The following is a 21,116-nucleotide window of genomic DNA, read 5'->3' as shown; positions in this document are numbered from 1 at the left end:
ACACAAATAAACAGCCCACAAACCATGTGCTGCACATGGTTTCATGGCTTTGGTGACAAAGAGTGCTGTGTGGCTCCAAAACCTGCATGCCACATTTGAAGCCTGGAGGAAGCAATTGGTGTCGATCTGCCGGTTTTTGCTCTTTATGTGCCTTGAATTCAACTCTATTGCGCCCTTTCTTAGGGTTTTCTCTGCCAGAGCAGGGATTCGAACCCTGATCTCACCAACTCCTATTCCTGGTTAGGACTTGGCTGGTTAGATAGGGAAATACACTATGCGTCAATGCAGCCACAGGAGGGCGCCAGAGAGCAAGGAACGGGGCGCTGTGGCCGCTGCTTGCACCGCTTCTGCTTCCAGAGGGCGCTCCAGCATCACCTTCGGACTACAATCCCCATAACCACCCGGGAAAACATGGCCGCCGCGCATGCGTGCTAGAGGATGATGGGTATTTCATTCCAAAGTGTTTTGAGGGGCTCCTGAGCGCAGAAATGCTGCCTTGAGGCGTCCCCCCGCCTCCTGCCTTGTCTGGGGGTGATGGGAAGTGTCCTTCAAGGTCCGGAAGGGCTCTGCAGCCGAGGAAGGCCGAGTCGGACCCCCGCAGCCATTTTGTGTGCCTCCTGGGGATGATGGGAAGTGTTCTCCCGCTCCCCAAACATTGACCTTCCCTCAGGGCTAGTCTGGAAGGCGTTAAAAAGGCCCCTTTGCATGAAATTAGAAATAGTCCTTTGGGAGCCGAAAAACGCTAAAGACGCTGTAGTGTGCCATTGCAGCCACAGGAGGGCGCCCGAGAGCCAGGAGCCCAAAGGCCTGCAACGTTCCCCTTCCGCCACCAGAGGGCGCTCCATAGAGATTCCAATGGGAGGCATTAGTTGGATGGGGAGATGTGCCCAATGCAGCCACAGGAGGGCGCCCGAGAGAGAGCCAGGAATGAGGCCCTTGGAGCTAAAGGCCTGCAACGCCCCCGGTCGCCACCAGAGGGCGCTCCATAGGGACTCCAATGGAAGCCATTAAGTCTCTTGGATAAATAATAAGGGAATGTTATTTCCCCAAACACCTGTCTTTCTTTCTTTCTTTCTTTCTCACTGTCTTCCTCCCTTCCTTCCTTCCTCACTGCCCCCCAGCTCCCCTCCCTGGCCAAGGGACTACTGCAACTCCCATCATCCACCCAAAGTAGGAGGAGGCCTGTCCTGTGGGAGGTCTGGAGGGGATCTGGGGGTCTCTCTCTCTGGTCGGACGGAGGAGGGCCAGAGGCTTCCCATGATCCCTCTCCAGGCGCCCTTTAGCTTTTTGGGGGCCTGAACGGAACCCATCGCAGAGGAGGAGGAGAAGACGAAGGCATCAACTTAAGACGCAGAATCAGCCAGGACCTTTTATATATATAGGGCGCCTGGGGAGGGATGGGGGGCCTCTGGGGTCTCCCTCTGCACTTCCTCCTCCTTCTGCCAAGAGAAAGAGCCCCCCAGGGCCCCCCCCGCCCCCCCCCCCCACAGGCCAGGCTTCTTCCTCCTCCTCTGCCGGTGGATGATGGGAGTTGTAGTGGTCCCTTGGACAGAGGAGGAGGAAGGGAAGAAGCCCTGGAGCCTTTCAGCTCCCTCCGTTTGCAAAGCTGCCATTAAGAAGCACTGCCATGAAAAGCCAGAGGGAAGGAACTGGGGGGGGACGCCTTTAATTAATATATATTAATTTTAATTGTAATTTTAATAGGTTTTTCTGCAGAATGGGCCTTTCAAGTGAGCCCTAGCAGGGGAGGGAACGGCCTCTGGGTCTCTCTCTCTCTGGATCGGTCTCAGGATCAATCTCTGGGTCTATCCATAGAAGTTGGTAGGAAGCTCAAAGAGGCTGCAGTGCCCTGAGTTTCCACAAGAGGGCGCGCTCGTATTAGGAATGTCCTGTATGAGCCAGAACTTGATCAAACCAAAGTCTATGGAGATTCATGTGTTGGTGATGATGATGATGACGATGATGATGACGATTGCATCTAAATGCACCTGAGGAGAATGGCCTCCTCTTCTTTTCCCAGGTAAAAGGTGCCTGAGCCTCCCTTCTCCAAACAAAACTCTTCAGACCAGCAATGTTTGGCATTTCCAAAGGTTAAGACCCCCCCTTCTCTCTCTCTTTTATCATATTATTATTATTATTATTATTATTATTATTATTATTATTATTATTATTATTATTATTATTTCCTTATACCTCGCTCTTCAGCCAAAAGGTTATCAGAGTGACTTACAAATTGTTAATTGGATGTACAGTATGCTTTATTATTATAATAATTATATTATTGTTATTATTATTCAGAAATCATTCAAGGGTAGCTCTGGATCCCAAAACCCACGATGCTCAAGTCCCATTCAATGCAAGGGAGGAGTCAAAGGGTTGGTAAGACTGCAGTCCCCAGCATCCTTGGCTGGCTATGGCTGTCTCAAGCTGCTGGGAGTTGCAGTCCAACCAATTGGAACAGGCCCTTCATGGATCCCAAAACCTAGGGATGCTCTAGTCCCATCAAGTGCAATGGAGGAGTCAAAGGGGACACTCTGGCCATCTAAGACTGCAGGCCCCATCATCCCTTCCCAGGCTGCTGGGAGTTGCAATCCAACCAATTGGAACAGGCCTTTCGTGGATCCCAAAACCAATGGATGCTCTAGTCCCATTAAGTGCAATGGAGGCGTCAAAGGGGACCCTCTGGCCCTCTAAGACTGCAGTCCCCATCATCCCTTCCCAGGCTGCTGGGAGTTGCAAATTTTGAGTCCCATTGAGCTCCATTTTGCACTATTTGTTCCTCAAAGGAAGAAGACCTGGCAGCCATTCATTCTGTTTTCAATCTCTTTTAATTCTCTTTTAAACAGTGCATAGCATCTGTGTGTTTCTCAATTCACCTTTTACTATTCATTATATGGCTCTGGAAAGCTCAGAAAGCATCATATTCCTCTTCACACCTAAAAGGAGAAAATGACTTTTTGGACTGCGGCTCCCACCATCCACCGACCACCATGGCCCCTGGGATTGGGATCATCTCAGGCTCCGTCATCCTCAAAAAAGGAGCATCTTGCCAGGAACAACCATACAACCAAGTGGGCAACCTTGTCTTATTTTTCAACCTTCCAAAATGGGATTGGGACTCCAACTCCCAGCATCCTGAGGCAGTGTGACCCTTGGCCATGGATGATGGGATCTGTAACCCAACTGAAGCACATGAATCTTTGGAGGGTTTCCTTAGGAATCCAGTTTGTCCCTCTGAAATATCACCTCCTGAGATTTGCGGACGGTCTCCCACCCAAGAATTAACCAGGGCTGGCCCTGCTTAGCTTCCAGGAAAACACAGTACATAGGTGAGCGCATGGGAACAGAGGAAGCCACCATGTCTTAAAACCACCATACAGTCTGTGCTCTTTTATTTGTTTTTATGCGCCGCTGCCGAAAACGGATCCCCCCCAAAATCAAGTGTTTATTAGCCTCCTTTTCAGACAGAAGGGGAAAACCAAGAACAAAATGTGCCAAATGTAAACATGTTTTCACCCGCCGACGAACACATTGCGCCATCTGCCATGCGGCCGGCCCCATCTGCGCATCGTTATAAAAATAAGCCGTGACAACAAAACCATACAGAGCTATCACAAAATATCTGGGCCTTTTCAGATCTCAAAGAACGGATGGTGCACTTGCAGAATGTGCGCCACTTGTGCACACGAAAAACGCTTCGCTTTTGCGTTTGGCCGCAAGGAAACCGGAGGTACGGAAAAGAGATTGTTTTGTTGCGAATGGATCTTTTGATCCCCTTGCATTGTGCTTTTACATTATCGACACGCCAGCTGGGGATGGTGGGAGGTGTAGTCCAAGACTTCTGCAAAGGCCAGGGAAGACGATTGTGGAATAAAGGATTATGTGTTATCATTGCTTGTCCTAGCGTCGCTGTTTTTACGTATCTGTACGGACTTCGGACAAAATGGAAATGAAACACATAGGGATGGCTGGGGGAGGGGCGAATCTGGTCTACCGAAAAGCAATAGGTTCATTTAGGACTAATGAATGACCCAAGTCCATGTGCTTCTGAAGGATGGACCTCTGTTTTTATGGGTCATTCACAGACACCAGGCCAAACACACACACAGAGGCACACACAAAAGAGAGGCTTCTTCCAAAACATGAGACAGACACAGAAGTGGGGGGAATCCCTTTTCCTTAACCCTAACCCTTCACAAGACAGACGATGTGCAGAAAACCTAGAAGGGTTTTGGTCATGGCTATCGCTTTCTATGGAGAAGTCAAATGCTGGGCAGAAAGGATCCATTTGAGGTTGCGCTGCTAAACAGGAGCTGTATGAAAAGCAATGGAGAACCGTCCATGGAAAGCGCATTGCAAATCCAGGAAGGTTCCCCTTTTGCTGCTAGATCTTCCAGGATTGATAGAATGTGCAATGTGCAACATGCGCTCTGTAAAAGGCGGGAAAATGTTTTCATTTAACAGCATCTCAGACGGTCTTGTACACAACCAAGATGCAACCAGAGACGGCTGTTTGGCCGAGCGCAAACATCACAAAACGACACACAATGAGAACGCATTGCCTTATCGGGCAGCTCTTAGGATGTGCTTATGTTCAGAGGACGACAACGACAGTGTGACAACTGATACAACGACAACAGGAGAGGGTCCTCCCATAACCCCAACCTCCATCCTTTTTCTCACATCAACAGAAACCGTTACGGATTCGCATCCTCCCATTTCCAAGGAACCCAAGCGGTGGGAGATCTAGTGGATTCCGGCGTTTTGTCGGTATTTGGGTACCTGCCGCGTCTCCGCACCGCCGCTTAACCCCCTAAAATATGGTAAGAGTTGTAATTTTACTATTATCCATGTGCTTTGCTTCCCCGAACGAACGTCGGACGCTACTGGTAAAAGAGCAAACCAAACAGAATGCCAAGTCTCTACCCCGAGGAGGACCCTAAAATCCACTAAAAGGGGCGCTGGTCTCGGCAGTTCGGGTGAAGCCTTTTGCCCAAATTGTACCCAACAGCCATGTCTTTGTGGGAGGCAGAGGAGCGAAAACGGGGTCCTTAGCAACGACAATCCCACGGATCTGAAAAGAGGGAGGTTGAGAGAGAGGGACTCCCCACAGCCAGGTTGGAAAATAGATCTTATGTCTCTCAGGGTTTACTACACAGTGCTATTCTGTCCAAAGATCGGCCACTAAAAGACTGGGTTCTTGGTGCGGCGGCTGGTTCTGATGGGACAAAATGGCGTCTGGGTGCGATTTGGAGGTTTCCTCAAAAGCTCAGGGGAGATTAAGAGTAAAGACTGCAGCTACTATCTGAGTCACAAAACGCCAGTCCTTCGCGGCGGCAGAGCCCTCGGTGCCCAGCTCTCTCTCTCTGTGCCAACGCCGTCCGTCAAAAGCCCAAAACCCGTTCCTACAGGGAAGAGGAAAGGCGGGCGCCGCAGGTCACGGACCCCCGCTGTAGGAATAGTCGGCCTTGTTGTGCATGACCAGTTTGTTGTCCACAAAGTAGAAACTGTCCGACTGCGTCTCGTAGGGATGGAGGATCATCTCCTGGACTGGGAGAGAGAGAAAGCGCATGGTTAGAGGCGAACAGCGTTCGGGAGAAGGCCTGCGCCGGCATCCGTGGTCAAATTATTAAGGTGGCTTTTTAAAATCTTCCTTGTTATAAGTACATATATACACTCATCCCTCCATATTTGCAGATTCGATATTCGTGGATTTGATTAACAGGTTCTTTCTAGGAATATCTAGGTCCTCCAGTGCAACTCTATGGTTCAACTTCTGCCAGACGTTGACCATAGACTCACGCTAGAAGACCTACAAATGCCTGGAAAAGCGTTCTCTCTAGGAATCTCTAGCTCCTCCAGTGCAACTCTATGGTTCCACATCTGCCATGGAATCACACTAGGGGTCCTACAAAATGTCCTCCATGTCATGTCTGCTTACTGAGGTCTTCAGAGAGCTGTGGGAACTCATAGATGTGTTCGCAGGTGTTCTTGCTGCTTGGGATGCAGAAGCCAAATTCGAAGTCGAAGCTCTTCAGGAGCTGGTCCCGGAAGTAGTGGCGCTCGATCATGCGGAAGTTGTTGATGGGTTTGTCTCCCACCGTAAACTCCACCCTGAAGATGAGAGAAGAACGCAAAGAAAGGGAGGAAGAGAAGAGTGAAAGACGTGGAAAACTAGCGGGGAAAAACGGAGGAAAAGGAAGGATGGCTGGGTGCAAAAAAGACTTTGTAAAATGAAGCTTTGTTATCAGAAACCTTGTTAACTGACACATGTTGATCCGATGCACGGGGAGCAATCGTTCCCAGCATCCTTGGAAGAAGAGCATGGCCTTGTGGCAAAGACAACCCCCGGCGCATTAAAAATCCCCAGACTGGCTCCTAAACCAACCCCGAGAGGCATTTTGCGCAACTCATCTGGATTCGAACCCAGCGACTTACGTGGCTCCAACCTGCCGCAGCCGAAGAAATGCCGGCGTGAACTGATAGCGGACGAATCGGCCGGCGTTGGGGTCAATATCCTTCTTGTCGCTGTGTTCGCGCTCTGGAAGCAAAGACAGCGCAGACACACCTATGAGCCTGCAAGCCCACATCAATATATACACCTGTCCCTCCATATTTGCTGGGGTTAGGGGCACAAGACCCCCGTGAATATGGGAAAACCACAAACAACAACAACGCCACATTTTACCTGAGAGAGCACCTCTCTAGAAATCTCTAGGTCCTCCAGCGCAACTCTGTGGTCAATATCCAACAAAGACACTGACCATAGAGTTGCACCGTAGGAGCTACAAAGGCCTAGCGGTGTGTCCTCTCTAGGAATCTCTAGGCCTTTCGGCACCTTTTGTTAAGGCTGACCATAGAGTTGCCTGGAGGAGCTCAAAGGCCTAGTAGAGTGTCTCTCTAGGAGTCGCTGTTCTTTCATGTGATTTTTAGTTAAAGTTGACTATAGAGTTGCCCGGAAGAGCCAGAAAGGCCTAGTGGATTGTCTCTCTTAGGAATCTCTAGGTCTTTCAGTGTGACTTTTAGTTAAAGTTGACCATAGAGTTGCACCGGAAGAGCCAGAAAGGCCTAGTGGATTGTCCTCTTTAGGAATCTCTGGTCTTTCAGTGTGACTTTTAGTTAAAGTTGACCTATAGAGTTGCACCGGACGAGCCGCCTAGTAGAGTGTCTTCTCTAGGAGTCGCTAGTTCTTTCAGTGTGACTTTTAGTTAAAGTTGACTATAGAGTTGCACCGGAAGAGCCAGAAAGGCCTAGTGGATTGTCCTCTTTAGGAATCTCTAGGTCTTTCAGTGTGACTTTTAGTTAAAGTTGACCATAGAGTTGCACCGGAAGAGCCAGAAAGGCCTAGTGGATTGTCCTCTCTAGGAATCTCTAGGTCTTTCAGTGTGACTTTTAGTTAAAGTTGACTATAGAGTTGCACCGGAAGAGCCAGAAAGGCCTAGTGGATTGTCCTCTCTAGGAATCTCTAGGTCTTTCTGTGTGACTTTTAGTTAAAGTTGACCATAGAGTTGCACCGGAAGAGCCAGAAAGGCCTAGTGGATTGTCCTCTCTAGGAATCTCTAGGTCTTTCTGTGTGACTTTTAGTTAAAGTTGACCATAGAGTTGCACTGGAAGAGCCAGAAAGGCCTAGTGGATTGTCCTCTCTAGGAATCTCTAGGTCTTTCTGTGTGACTTTTAGTTAAAGTTGACCATAGAGTTGTACCAGAAGAGCCAGAAAGGCCTAGTGGATTGTCCTTTCTAGGAATCTCTAGGTCTTTCAGTGTGACTTTTAGTTAACGTTGACCATAGAGTTGTACCGGAAGAGCCAGAAAGGCCTAGTGGATTGTCCTCTCTAGGAATCTCTAGGTCTTTCTGTGTGACTTTTAGTTAAAGCTGACCATAGAGTTGCACTGGAGGACCTAGATATTCCTAGAGAGAACATATTAATATTACATTCACTCTTTTGTGCGCTCACCGGAAGCTGGGGGTTTGGTGATTTCGAAGAGGATGGTGCCGGACTCCATGTCGCGGATCTTGAAGCGGGTGAAGTCTATCTTGTAGATGTTCTCCTCCGGGGTGCATAGGTAATCTGCCAAGACAGTGGTCATTCAAAGCATTAAAAGGAAGGAGTTGTTTAATTTTACAATTTATTGTAGCATGTCTCCATGATTAAAACAATCCTCACTTGTGTCACATTATAGAGTGCAATCCGGCCACATGAAATTCACCATATACACACATATATGCGCAAATATAGTACAGTACAGGGGAAATATGGTGCATAGGAGTCATTTATTTCAAATCAGGTTTCTAGCCCTCATGGCTGGGGAGTCCTGCAAATGCACATCCAACGGCTGGCCTTCTGGCCTTCCTTCGTTATTCGTTTAAAAAATCAATTATGCAAAACAAGAGTGCCAATTTGCCTAATTTATGCAAGTGATGGAACCCAGCTGAGTATCAAAGCTGTTGCAGGCCTCACATGCCACTTGGCATCATATTCTTGCAAACAGTGCAGATGCCGTCTGGAGGCCCTTTCCTCAAAAAATACAGCAAAGGTGGCAATGCACAAATGCACACAAACACGCACACAACGCTCCTGTTTTGTCGCCTCTGCATCCCCATAAGAGGCTTTGCCCTCTGACAGAACAAACCGGGTAAGCGGCTTTGCAGGCCATAAGCTGACTAGGCTAAATAGAGCAGAAGGGACCTCGCTCCCCTCTACCTTCCCAAAGCAGGGCACACCTGAAGCCACCTTCCAGGGCACCATGTTTTGCCATGGCATCCTGGAGCCTGGACTGCCTTTTTCAGTTGCATCCGTTGTCCCATGGCATCATGCACCTGGAGCTCCTTCCCCATGGTACCCTGTGCCTGAACCTCCTTTCTCAGGCCATCTATTGCCCCATGGCACCCGCTTGCCCATGGCATCATGCACCTGGAGATCCTTTCCCATGGCACCCTGGGGCCTGGGCCTCCTTTCCCAATTGCATCCATTGCCCCATGGCATCATGCACCTGAAGCTCCTTCCCCATGGTACCCTGTGCTTGGACCTCCTTTCCCAATTGCATCCATTGCCCCATGGCATGCACCTGAAGCCCCTTCCCCATGGCACCCTATGCATGGACCTCCATCTTCAGGCCATCCATGGCACCGATGGCATCCCTAGGTGCACTTGCTGAGGGATTCTGGGGGATGAAGTCCAAGCATCCTCCACCCATCACTGAGGACCACTGTTGCCAAGGCAACACTGATGGGCATCCCCTTCCTCAGCAGTAGTTGCCATGGAAACCATGTCAGCCGTGTGTGTGTGTATGTATGTGTGTGTGTGTATACGTACTTGTGCGTGACACATCTCCCCCCCTCCCCATCCAGGCAGACACACAACTTACTTCTCTTCCATAGGAAAACCCCACTTTTCTCCCCCTGCACAGATAAACCAGAAATCAGATGCTCAGACTGTAACTCCCACAATGCACCATTCGCACCTGGGCCCCGCTATGACCATCCAGGTCAGTTGCTTAACCAGCTTTGGTTGAGTAACTAAACGGCGAGGTCAGGCTATTTTTAAAAATAGCCAGGTATAAGACGAAAGACGGAGATGACGGCGATTAGGGCATTATCAGACAAGAGAGAGAGATCTAGGAAGTGAGCCAAACTAGGCCAAAAGATAACCCCAAGAGGAAACCAAGATTCGAAAACGGAGCAGGAAACCACATGGAAACCAAGTACGCACAAAGAGAGATTGCTGTGTTTTTGTCGGGGTTACAACTTGTTGGAAATATGGCGCTGGAGGAGAGCTTCCCATCCAAAGGCTGTGCAGGGCTGGCAATGCTCAGCGTCTGAGATTTTATGGCAATCCCATGAATTGCAAAGGTTTTTCTTTAGGTAGGTTTCTGAAACAGAGCCTTCTGCACCTGGTCTTCGTCGGTGGTCTCCCATCCAAGGACTATCCAGGGCCGACACTGCTTAGCTTCCAAGAAGATTGGATGGGAATCCGGTACCTTTTGTTCTGTGTGCCTTTGAGTTACCTGCTGACTTACGGCAACCCCATTAATTTTGTATACTTGGAATATTTGGAGATGGGTTTTCCTCTCCCTTTTTCTCAGTCCCTTGTTCCACCTGAATGACGCACCTGGCGCATCCTGACCCACAACCGCAACACGCACAACCCCATCTGTGCGACATGGAGATAATGCCTTACCTCAAAGGGATTTGGCGGAGATAAGTTCATTAGCGGTTGCCACGGCTCAAACGGAACGGGGACAGGAGCGCTAAAAATAGGAGGCTGATCCGCCAAGGGAAAAAGGATGGCCGGGCGGAAGAAGGCCCACGCGCCAACGCCGGGGTCCCCAAAAACGCCCGCCACCTCGAAGTGGGGCCCTCTTCGTTTATTACATAACCGCCGGTATAATACGTACAAAGTAAAAGAGTTGGCGTCCAAGTAAGAGTTGCGCCACCAGTTCGACACACTTTGCGCATCGTAGGCCACAACCAATGCAAATGCCCACCAGAGCAAACCTCGAGAGAAAACATTTTGCAAAGCGGGTGAAGTAACAGGACCCACTAATTTCAATGGGTCTCCTCTCCATGGGGCTAAAACTGGATTTGAGTCTAATAAGGTTTCTATCATCATCATCATATAATAATAACAATAATAATTATTCCAACTGGCCTACCAGAAAAAAACGCACACATTTCTATTGGGAAGTTTGCAGAGACGCACCAAAGTGCAAGTGCAGTTGGCGCAACATGGCTGAGATTATTATATGTCTGGATACTCATTGGGAAGCATCCCAACATGCATTGGTGCCCATTGGGCCATGGGTCCCTCCGTTGGCCACCACTGCGCAACCGATGCCCATGCGCTGTAACACCACCTCAGCTCTTGGCGAATATGGATGTCGCAGAGCTACCCAATTCATTTTTGCCATTTACTAAGGCACCATGCCATGCCAGCCATGATCAAGATGGAAAAGGCGGAAACCTCCAAACCGTGCTCCAGAATGCCCACTTGCTCTGAATGGGAGATGGGCAGAAGGCCTTTCTTCTCATCTCCGCTTAATCCAAGCTAATCAGGTTCCGTGTTCAAGGGAGGCCCTCTCTCTTTCGCGTGAGGCCAGGAGAGCCAGGGAGGGTTTAATCCAGGCAATTGGGCAGCCGGCAGAAGGGGGTGCCTGCTGCTTAATCCCTTTGGAGGACATTGGTGCCCACGGTGCCCATGGCAAAGGGAGACAGGGGCAGTGCAAGGGAGTGTCCATCTTGGGGAAGAAGCTGCCAAGAAGGTGGTGGCAGTGGACAAGAAGTCCAGGGAATAGAGATGACCACTCCGCAGCCCACACTTGGGTCCCCCAAATCTTTTGGACTTCAACTCCCAGAAGCCCCTGCTGCCAGCTTGGAGGAAAGTCAGGAATGCTGGGAGATGAGGCCCAAAACATCTGGAGGAGCAAAGTCTGGGAGAAGCCATTGCTTCAGGAGGATGCAAAGCATGGTTTGCTGCCGGAGACGAATCCAGGCCTGGTGCATTTGGAAGTGATTTACGTTGAGTTTTTAATAGGACCCCCAAATCCAAAAACATGCCAAAGCATGGCCCAGGCAAAGCAGTATGCGCTAAGCATTAATGGACAGAATGGGCAGAGTACCTCTGAGCATACAGTCAAGGTTTGGGATTGCCACCCGAACACAGCTTGCAAGGAAGTCCACAGGTCTCTCCTTGGTTCCACAGATAAGTCGGTCGGCATGCGCTGGAAAATGCTTGAAGCTCAAACTCAGGGGAAGTAACTTTGCCAGGAAAACAAGGTGGTGTTTCATTTTCGGCTGGGCTTCCACATCATCCTTGGTACCAGCCCTAAGTATTTTTGTCCCTCTGAAAAGCATAACTACATAAGGCACCATAAGGAGCGTCCGTGATGCTGCCAACGCTGCCAAATGCAAGGTCTCCTCTCAAGCGCTGGATCCGCACACAGAGCCTCTTTAAAATGCAACTTTCCCAAGTCCAGCATCTGAAAATAATAATAACCATCCCCAAACAACAGCCAGGCGAGGCGGGCCACACGTTTCAACCGCATTGACTACAAAGTAGTACTGTACTGACACAATTTACGAAGGGCTTATACCCCAAAAGGCGCCATTTCGGAGCTTCTTCTTTGGTCTATGTAAAACCCGAGGCTTCCCAACCATCAAACTGGGGACATATTTTGCATTAAGGGATTACTGGGAAACGCCAGAAGAAGACACATTTTCTGCCGCACAAATTTGGCACAATCCAATCTTTCTTTATTCACCGCAACCCAAACCTACAAATCCCATGAAGGCCCATATTTAATACGACTCAATGTGCAAGAATCGCCGAATAACTTGCACCGACCTGTGGCCCTTCCGCATTCCCCCGGCCTCCTGTCTACACCAGAGCAATAACTCCAGAACAAATGCAGTCTGGCACCACTTTCGGGGCCATCTATCCTGGGATGCCTAGTTTTCCAAGGTCCTGGGGTGCATTCTCACGAAAACTACCAACCCTAGGATTTTGTAGGATGGCACCATGGATGCCCAAAGGGCATTCATTCTGTGGGTTTAGGGGGGTGCCAACCCATTGCAGAAAGGCTGCCCTTTGACATTTGAAATGCTCCACCTTAAGGAGGGCTGGGATGTCTAGTTTCCCAGGGTCCAAAGTACCCTTCCTTCCAAAAAATAAAAAATCCCATCAAATGAAATCCAGGCTCCTGGAGGCTTTTCTCGGGGTCCCTCTGGGGCCTTCTTGGGCCCCACTGAGTCCATCCTGATGGAGGGAGGGTCTGCAGCCCTATAGATCCCCCCCCAAAGAAACCCCAAGGCCCCTTTGCAAAAGGGAAGCATCCTTTCCAGTGCAAGGAGCAGACCCTTCCAGAGTCCCTTCAAAGAGCCCCATCACTCCCAAAGAGAAAGCCCCCCTGTTTTGGGGCTGGGGGCCAAGGGGGTCTTGGGCCCTGTCTGGGCCTGCCTCTTTACCCGAGGTGATCTTGGGCAGCCCCAGCACATCCTCGGGGCCGATGGCGCCTTGGTCCAGCAGGGCTGCTTCGGGGCTGTTGCCAGGCAGCGAGGAGGAGGAGGAGGATGCAGCCGACGATGCTGCTGCTGCTGATGCTGATGCAGAGGATGCTGCAGAGGATGCTGCTGCTCCTGCAGCGCTGCCGCTCTTCTTCACCTTCATGGCTCCTCTGGTCCTGCTCCTCCGGCAAGAAGGAGAAGGAGAGCAGGAGGAGGAGGCTCCCGTCCCGGGGCCTCTGCTGGCCGGCCCCGCCTCCGCCCCGGATGGGAGGAGCAGCAGCCTCAGCAGCAGCAGCAGCAGCAGGCAGGCCCCTGGGCATGGGCAGAGTGCCAGGTGCCCAGGCTGGGAGGGGAAGGGCCTTGGAGGCTTCCTCCTCCTCCTCCTCCTCCTCTGGGCACAGGCAGACCCTGGCCAGGCTGGCAGGAGAAGGGGCATTGGGAAGGGGCCAAGGCCAACCCTGGGCACAGGCAGAGTGCCAGGCCCCTGGCCATATTTGGAGGTTTAGGGAAAGTGGGCTTGGGATGGTGTCAAGGGGACCTCTGGGCACATGCAGAGTGCCAGACCCCTTTGCCATGTCTGGAGGTTTAGGGAAAGTGGGCTTGGGAAGGGGTCAAGGGGACCTCTGGGCACGTGCAGAGTGCCAGACCCCTGGCCAGGCTGGGAGAAGGAGCATTGGGAAGGGGCCAAGAGGGGTCATGGACACATGCAGAGTGCCAGGCCCCTGGCCATGTCTGTGGGTTTAGGGAAAGTGGGCTTGGGATGGTGTCAAGGGGACCTCTGGGCACATGCAGAGTGCCAGACCCCTAACCAGACTGGGAGAAGGGGCATTGAGAGGGAACCAAGACCAACCCTGGGCACAGGCAGAGTGCCAGACCCTTTTGCCATGTCTGAAGTTGTAGGGAAAGTGGGCTTGGGAAGGGATCAAGAGGGGCTTTGGGCACAGGCAGCGTGCCAGACCCTTGGCCAGGCTGGGAGAAGAAGGGGCATTGGGAAGGGGCCAAGAGGGGCCCTGGGCACAGGCAGAGTACCAGACTCCTGGCCAGGCTGAGGGTGCTTGGAAGGTTCATCCTCCTTTGTCTTTTTAAAAGGAAGTAGAAAGATTTGGCTTTGTTTTTTTCTGGAGAGGTGTCAGGACAAGCCCTGGGCATGTGCAGAGTGCAGACCTGGAGGTCTAGGGAAAGTGGGCCTGGGTAGATTTCAAGAAGTCCAAAGCACCAATGCATCCTCCCCTTTCCTTCCAAAACAACCCCATAAAATAGAAGCTGGGGGGGAAAGGCAGAAGAGGCTCCTGGGGACTTTCCAAGGGGTCCCTCTTTGGGCCCCACTGAATGCAAGGAAAGGGGGCTTCCGCCCAGAGCGCCAGGCTCTTGCCAGGCTGGGATAAGGGGCTTTGGGGTCTCCTCATCCTTTGTCTTTCAAGAGCAAGGGGGTCTTGGGAAAGTGCCAAGAGCACATTGGGCATGTGCAGAGTGCCTCTGATGTGACACTAATCCAGATCCCAGTGTGGTGTCATGGTTTGAATGGGGTTGGACTGTGACTCTGATTTCAAATCTCTGCTCAGTCAGGGAACCCACTCGGTGACCTGGGCCAAGTTACACTCTCTCAGCCCCAGAAAACCCCATAAAAGCTCTTGTGGGGCTATTCTTTAGCACCCCAACATAATAATCCTGCAAGTGACCTATGCCTCCAGTCCCCAGATTTCTAGCCTTAAAACTTCAGTTCAACCCGTTGCAATGACCAAAGTAGTAGTTCCAGTTAGAACAAAACTTGATATGAATTCCTTTTGTTTGACTTGTTACAACCCTCTAAGGATTTGGAGGAAGGTTAGAGGGCAGAGGAAAAAGGGGGAACGCATCCGTCCCGCCGCGACATCCAAACATTTTCCCTCCACGGAAAAGATGACGGAGAAGGGAAACGGATGTCTTTTATTTCAAACCCAACTACAAAAGAAAAATCCCAGGAGGAAATAAATAAACTCGGGGTGGGGGTTAGGAGTAAAGAGTTGGCGGAACCAGAGAAGTTACTTTTCATCAGCTGAGAAGTAACTTCTGTACTGGAGACACAATAGTGTCCGGGGAGAGAGAGATCCAAACCGGAACAAAATAAAGGACACATCTCCTCCATCCTGTTCCATTCCTAACAGACAAAGGTGTTATTAATGCCAGGGACCTTTTTGGATTACAACTCCCAGAATCCCCCAGTCAAATTCTGGGAGTTGCAGTCCAAATAGGTTCATATTCCTAGTTTGGGATGACTCCAAATTCCGGTTCCTTCTCCTACACTCCCTTCTCACACACAACTCCTGGGAGTTATAGTCCCTCCAAAGTTTATTTTCCTTGTTCGGGATGGCTCCGAATTCCAGTTTCTCTCCCTCTAAACCCCACGTGCCACTAGCCATGATTGACCAGCGACGGAGAGGCATCCCTTAGTCCATTTTGGCCGCCTCTTTCTTGCGCTGGCGGCTTTCCCGGAGGATCTTGACCAGCGAGAGGAGGATGGGGACGGCCATCGGGAGGAAGAGCGGGATGTAGATGGCAAACTTCTGGTCATCGGGGAAGTAGAGGAGGTGGAGGAGCGAGGAATGGAAAAAGGCCCGTTCGGACGTGGTGATGGCCGCCTTGCTGGCCTGGAAAGCGGTGTCCAAGCGGCCCTCTTTGAGCTCTTGCACGGCCTTCTGGGCCGATGCGACGGCGTGGTACACCTGGAAATATTTAAACCAGCTTAAAATGCAACCCGGGGCCATCCCTCCATCCTCCGCCTGTTCGCCTGCCAGCCCTGTACCTCCGAAGCCACATCGTCCTTGATGACGATGTTCCCAATCTTGTCCAGCAGCTGGGCCAGAGAGGTCAAAGTGGTGGAGACGGTAGCCACATTCTCCACCGTTCGAGCCCAGAGCAGGCGGTCCAGTTCCCAGTCGGAGAGGCCCTCGTTCCCAGGGTTCGCCAGCAAGGCTCCGTCCGGAAGCGGCCCCGGAGAAATCCCAAAGAGCAACCTGGGAGGAGGAAAACGGGAACCAAGAGAAAGCATGGAAGTGGAGGTACACGGTTTGGGTCGAGCTGATTTGAAGAGCCATATCTCCCTTTAACAAGCCTAAATACCCTAAAGGCACCAGATCCCATCGGATCTTGGAAGAGAAGCGAGATCAGCCCTGGTTAGTACTTGGATGGGCGACTGTCAACGAATCCCAGATCATGAAGGTTCTGTTTCAGAAGATGAAAATGGCCAAACCACCTCTGCGGATTCCCAGCCTCCAAAACTCATGGGGTTGCCATAAGTCAATTTATGGGCACACATGTAACACTTGCAGAATTTAGAGCAAATCAAGCCTGAAATCTCCCTAAACTCCAAGGCTATCGTATTTTGGCCCCAGCATGGGAAGGTGTGACTCATTGGACTATATGGCCTTTGGAGGGGGTCCCTACAGAGCTCACCGCAGCTGTGCCAGGAAGACCTCCATCACCGCCGCCATGTTGACATCCACCTTTTTTGGGAGGGAGGAGGTTTCGTTGCCTTTATCGAGCTCAACATTATATACCTGTTGAAAGAGAGATGGTTTGCAAAGAAACAAGCCTGGAAAGTGTCTAGACTACAGCTTCCAGAATCCCCAGTATTCCTATAGAATATTGCATTTCTGTGGAATAGAAGCTTACAGAACTTCTATGGATCATTGATCTATTGGATTTGTGTTGTATTTGTTTTCTGTTTGTTTTGGAAGCCCCATCCACTTCCTTTTCTTCCTCCTCCCCCTTACCATGATGCCACCCCAGCGTGGGCTGTGGAAAGCGTTGGTTGGCACAGCCGCCCCATCCTTGCCCTGGATGTAGAGAGGCGAGTGCAAATGCTCCGGGACATACAGCAAGAAGTTGAGGACAGGGTACAGCGAGGCGGCGCTGGAGCCTACAAGGGAGAGAAAGAGGAGCTCCTCAGTACCAGTAGGTTTTCATGGCTGAAAAGGGATCTGAGTCATAGCTGGCTCATGTCGCATGGCCTTTAAATCCAGTTTTATTTCCACGCCACTGCCCTGAGGCCTTGTTCATATAGGACAGGAGAGAAGTAACTTTTCCAAGCCCTGGATGGCAAGGGCATGATACTCACCCAGCCGGGCTTCCACGGGGTTGATGACGTGGGGCAGGCTGTGAACGCTCAGTCTGTAGCTGGAAGAAGAGGCCTCAAAGCGGGGCGTGACCCCCAGTGCTGCATAGTAGAGAATCTAGGGGAGCAGTTGTGAAAAAAGTGAACAAGTGAACATGAGTGCACTAAGGACAGAAACCACAAGATGCAGACATCTTACTCACATCTGACCTCTTGCCTGATGAAGAAGCCAGTGGAGCTTCGAAAGTTTGCAACAAGTATATTGTGCATTTCAGTTGGCCAATAAAGGTACCACTGTTTGGTGGATGAGTGCACCTAGCAGAACATGGCATTGCCCCCAGGATGCAATGACCACAGCCCCCGGTCTTTATGGTGTTGAAAATCTCTCTGCTTTGAGCCCCACAAAACACTTTCCCAACTTGACTTGCCCCTAAACGCTCACTTGTGAGTCCACAGAGAATTCGGCCACGGGGCTCAGCTTCTCCAACATAGGCTTCATGTACCGAGAGATAGCCCCCTCGATGTCCCAGTGGACATCATGGGACCTCGGGTCCGGGTTCAACAAGCTGAAGGTGATCTCGTACCCTGGAAGGGAAAGGAAGGGTATATGTGAGTTAGATACACGTGCTTTGCATGCCAGAAAAACAGTACTTGGGAACTGGAGTAGACATGCATCAAGCTGAGCAATGCTTTACAGGCCAGAAAGCCACTTCAGTGAGGTTTGAGAAGACACAGATTGAACTGAGGTGAGCCTTATGTGCCTGGCGAGAGAAATGCCCCAAATTGGCAAGAATCTCATCTGCCGCCACCTGCTTTGCTTTGCTTCCACCTATGTTCCCCCATGAAAATTTGGGATATATATATATGTGTGTGTGTGTGTGTGCGCGCACGCACACACACCCAACTTGTGCCATACCGAGACTGGATTTGAATGGCCGCTTCCATTCGGCGCCCGGCTGGCCTATGAGAACGCGGTCGGCCAGGGCCTCTGCGAGGGAGTCGGCCGTGAAGGACATGGCATGTGCCACCCGCTGCACATGAGCGTCCACAGCTGCCAGCAAGTCTTCCTTGCCCCGAGGGGCTCTAAAGATGGCATTCCGGTGCTTGCCAATGTACACAGCAACCTCCTGCAGAAAGATGGATGGAGCATCAACGACCGAATGAGACACAATTCTGCCCTCCATCCCGCCATCATCTCCACCCTCTTCTTGCAAATCAAATACCTTTGAAAACGAATTTAAGACGGTTCCAGCCCTTCCCCTCTTCCCACAGAGGTCACCCCAAAACCTCTGGGAAGCCAAATCCCCGGGATCTGGTACTCAGATGTAGAGTGCACCTGATCCTGGAGGCTCCACAGCACAGAGTTGAGGACATTAATCCCCCCAGGAGTACTTGGGAAAGCTGCATATACCCACCACACCCCTGCAAAAAATAGTTTTGACCCCAATATGCCCCCAAACATCTTTTAGAGAGCATGGGGTGCATTCCTGCCATCTTTCCAGAGTTTCACCCCAGGCCATTTTGGAAGGAGCATCAGCTTACATGTGGCAAGAGAAGAGAGCTCTGTGGGACCACATAGACCACGATGGATCCCATGGGGGTCTCTTGCATCAGCCGCAGGCGGGAATCCACCTCTGGAAGGAAAAAGAGCAGTAGCAAAGTAGAGAAACAGGGGAGCCCTCCTTCCCTCCATTTCAGGGGGTCTTTATGGATTGATTCCGGCAGAAACTACATCAAAGACAACATTAACAAGCATCCCTTGCTTTTCAACAGATTGCTTTTTGATTATCCACTCTTTCAATGCTATTAATTTACTACCTGAACCCATTTATTCGACCCATGGTCTGCTCTTCTGATACTATTAAATTACTACCAGCACCCACTTATTTGATACGGGGTCCATACTTTGCATTTAGCTTCCAGAGCCCTTACCTTCCAGCGACGCCTGCACCAGGATTGTTTCCTCCTGTTTTGTGGCCGAGCGGTAGAGCATCTCGTACTGGGAGGTCACACTGGTTTTAGCTGGGAGGGCAGAAAGAATGAGACAACCCAATTTAATCCTGTTTGACACCGCTTTAACTGCCTTGGCTCCATCCTGTGGGATCCTGGGATCTGTCGTTTGCTGTGGCCAACTTACAGTTCAAGGGAATCTCCACCTGCTGAGTCTTCCTGAAAGGGAGTTTGCGTTCCTGGCTCGCGGGCAGCACCCCTTTGGCAAACACAACCGAGACGGGCACCGTCAGCTGGAACTGAAGCAAAAAAACATTGGTCCCTTAGCACCAAGAAACCCAAATCGCCTCACTCAGCCTGACAACATTTGCACCATTCCCCTATAAAGGTTATACTTTGGGTTCAGGTGCCCAACGCCCCGATCTGGATTACACTGGGACCTGGGTTTGTGTTTTAAGTGCAAAGAGGGAGTGGAAGCTGTGAAGTCAAAGGCTTTCACGGATGGCATCCATAGTTTTTTGTGGGTTTTTCGGGCTCTGTGGTCATGTTTATTCCTGACGTTTCGCCAGCAAATGTGGCTGGCATCTCAAAGATGGCTGGCATGGAAGAGAGTGGGGTGTATATATATACTGTGTGACCCAGGGTTGGGAGGAATGATTTCCAGTGTTGTTGAATGGCAAGGTCTCAGAGTGGGAAGACATGCAATGAGGATGTGTGTCTCTTTCATTGGTGATCCATGGTCTCCTGGGAAAACCCTGATCCTGGGTGGTTTTCCTGGGTCTTGATTTTGGCGTCGCATCCAGAACACGGTCCATCGCCCCCCAAATACGACGGAACGGACGCTGCTCTCACCAGGAGGGTGTCCAGCTCTGCGATTTCGGAGTAAGGCAAAGAGGCTCTGTAGGTCTCTGTGGTCTTCCACCAGAGAGGCAGCCCTACTGCGATGGCGATGGTGGCGAAGGCGAGGGCGGCGTACTTCCCCCGGGCCTTTTCTGCAGGGAGGAAGGGGAAGAGGAAGGCAAGGCTTCATTAGCAAGGCAGAAAAGTGGGCAGGAAAGTCACCCGCTTCAGGTCCTGGGTTCAAATCCCCGGTATCTTCCACACAGGGATGAGAAAGACTATATTGGATCTACCGCCCCATTGACTTCTCATGCCCTTCTCTAACCCACATTAGAACAAGACTGGGATGCGTCCGCGCTGCAGAATTAACGCGGTTTTGACAGCGCTTTAGCTGCCCTAGGGGCTCAGTGCTGTGGAATCCTGGGATTTGTAGTCTTTTGGGAGGCACTGAGCCTTCCCTGTCAGAGAGCGCAGACTATAGATCCCAGGAGTCACATGGAGAGGAAGCCACGAAAGCTAAAGCGGTGTTAAACCGGGTTAACTCCGCAGTGCGGATGCAGCCTCAGAAGCTCCAGAGTGAATCCGGGGAATAAAGGAGAACGGGGCGCCTTCCCTGCTTCCCTTCCTTACCTGCCGCATCCATTGCAGCCACAGCAGAGGCATGGGCGGCCATTTTCTCACCCGGAAGTCGCCCCGAGTCAGCCTCTCCCCAAGGCGGGAGAACAGCAGTCCCAATGCCAGTGGACCAATGGAAACGGAGATCTAACTGAGAGGCAGCCTCCTGCTCCAATCAGAACACTGAAAGGGCGAGGCCTGACTGAAGCGAACACTTGCCAGTCCAAACGTCGGGCACGCTGCAAGGGGCGGACCAAAACAAAGGGACTGGCCTATCCCGTTTCGGCGTCAATGTGACAGACAGCGAGGCTGGCCAATGAGAGGAATACCCAGAGATGCCTTGCTTCGGTATGGAAAGCGGGAAGGGCCAAAAATGAAAAGGTAGAGCCTGTTTTTAACCCTTGCTCTGCCAGGATGGGCAAGGCAGAGAGGTCTCCCTGTTTTAAGTGGATGATGGGATTTATTGTGGAGGACAGGAGCCGTTGTATTTATTAATATTGGCCAGAAAGAAATAGTAGCAGCAGTAGCTATTATTATTATTAGCACCACTATTGCTAATTAATGGTGCAGTACTTCCATCCTCATCATCAATATTAAACTATGGTGATATGTATTCTTT

General features: G+C 50.9%; 2 protein-coding genes across 3 annotated transcripts; both read right to left on the bottom strand.

The window, feature by feature from the left end:
* Window positions 1-2,857: 2,857 nt before the first annotated feature.
* UNC119 (unc-119 lipid binding chaperone) lies at window positions 2,858-14,766 on the bottom strand. 2 transcript variants are annotated; one of them, XM_042442722.1, is made up of 5 exons: window positions 12,961-14,766; window positions 7,955-8,068; window positions 6,439-6,541; window positions 5,942-6,114; window positions 2,858-5,550 (listed from the first exon to the last, which is right to left on the bottom strand). In XM_042442722.1, the coding sequence occupies exons 1-5, from the start codon at window positions 13,433-13,435 to the stop codon at window positions 5,438-5,440; spliced, it is 978 nt and encodes a 325-aa protein (XP_042298656.1). In that variant the 5' UTR covers window positions 13,436-14,766; the 3' UTR covers window positions 2,858-5,437. The 2 variants fall into 2 exon arrangements, with proteins under 2 accessions (XP_042298656.1, XP_042298657.1); XM_042442723.1 differs by lacking the exon at window positions 12,961-14,766 and adding an exon at window positions 11,616-11,830.
* Window positions 14,767-14,906: 140 nt separating this feature from the next.
* Window positions 14,907-20,604, bottom strand: PIGS (phosphatidylinositol glycan anchor biosynthesis class S). The gene is made up of 12 exons (XM_042442724.1): window positions 20,513-20,604; window positions 19,895-20,034; window positions 19,230-19,341; window positions 19,025-19,114; window positions 18,635-18,726; window positions 18,009-18,219; window positions 17,535-17,677; window positions 17,096-17,210; window positions 16,752-16,897; window positions 16,432-16,535; window positions 15,782-15,992; window positions 14,907-15,701 (listed from the first exon to the last, which is right to left on the bottom strand). Exons 1-12 carry the CDS (start codon window positions 20,553-20,555, stop codon window positions 15,426-15,428), a joined length of 1,683 nt encoding a protein of 560 aa, XP_042298658.1. The 5' UTR covers window positions 20,556-20,604; the 3' UTR covers window positions 14,907-15,425.
* Between the last annotated feature and the right edge of the window lie 512 nt (window positions 20,605-21,116).

This window comes from Sceloporus undulatus, chromosome 11 (genome assembly GCF_019175285.1).
Source record: "Sceloporus undulatus isolate JIND9_A2432 ecotype Alabama chromosome 11, SceUnd_v1.1, whole genome shotgun sequence".
Taxonomy (NCBI): domain Eukaryota; kingdom Metazoa; phylum Chordata; class Lepidosauria; order Squamata; family Phrynosomatidae; genus Sceloporus; species Sceloporus undulatus.
This window is presented reverse-complemented; position numbering and strand designations above follow the sequence as displayed.

What these genes read in the sequence shown, in the direction of transcription:
- PIGS (XM_042442724.1), bottom strand. Translation starts at nt 20,555, where the DNA reads ATGGCCGCCCATGCCTCTGCTGTGGCTGCAATGGATGCGGCAG. An exon ending in GCCATTCAAATCCAGTCTCG is followed by an intron (nt 17,678 to 18,008) that starts GTATGGCACAAG and finishes TTTCCCTTCCAG; the next exon opens with GGTACGAGATCACCTTCAGC. An exon ending in AATTCTCTGTGGACTCACAA is followed by an intron (nt 17,211 to 17,534) that starts GTGAGCGTTTAG and finishes CTGCTCCCCTAG; the next exon opens with ATTCTCTACTATGCAGCACT.
- UNC119 (XM_042442722.1), bottom strand. Translation starts at nt 13,435, where the DNA reads ATGCCCCTTCTCCTGCCAGCCTGGCCAGGGTCTGCCTGTGCCCAGAGG. An exon ending in CACCAAACCCCCAGCTTCCG is followed by an intron (nt 6,542 to 7,954) that starts GTGAGCGCACAA and finishes CTTTGCTTCCAG; the next exon opens with AGCGCGAACACAGCGACAAG. An exon ending in CTGCGGCAGGTTGGAGCCAC is followed by an intron (nt 6,115 to 6,438) that starts GTAAGTCGCTGG and finishes TCTCATCTTCAG; the next exon opens with GGTGGAGTTTACGGTGGGAG.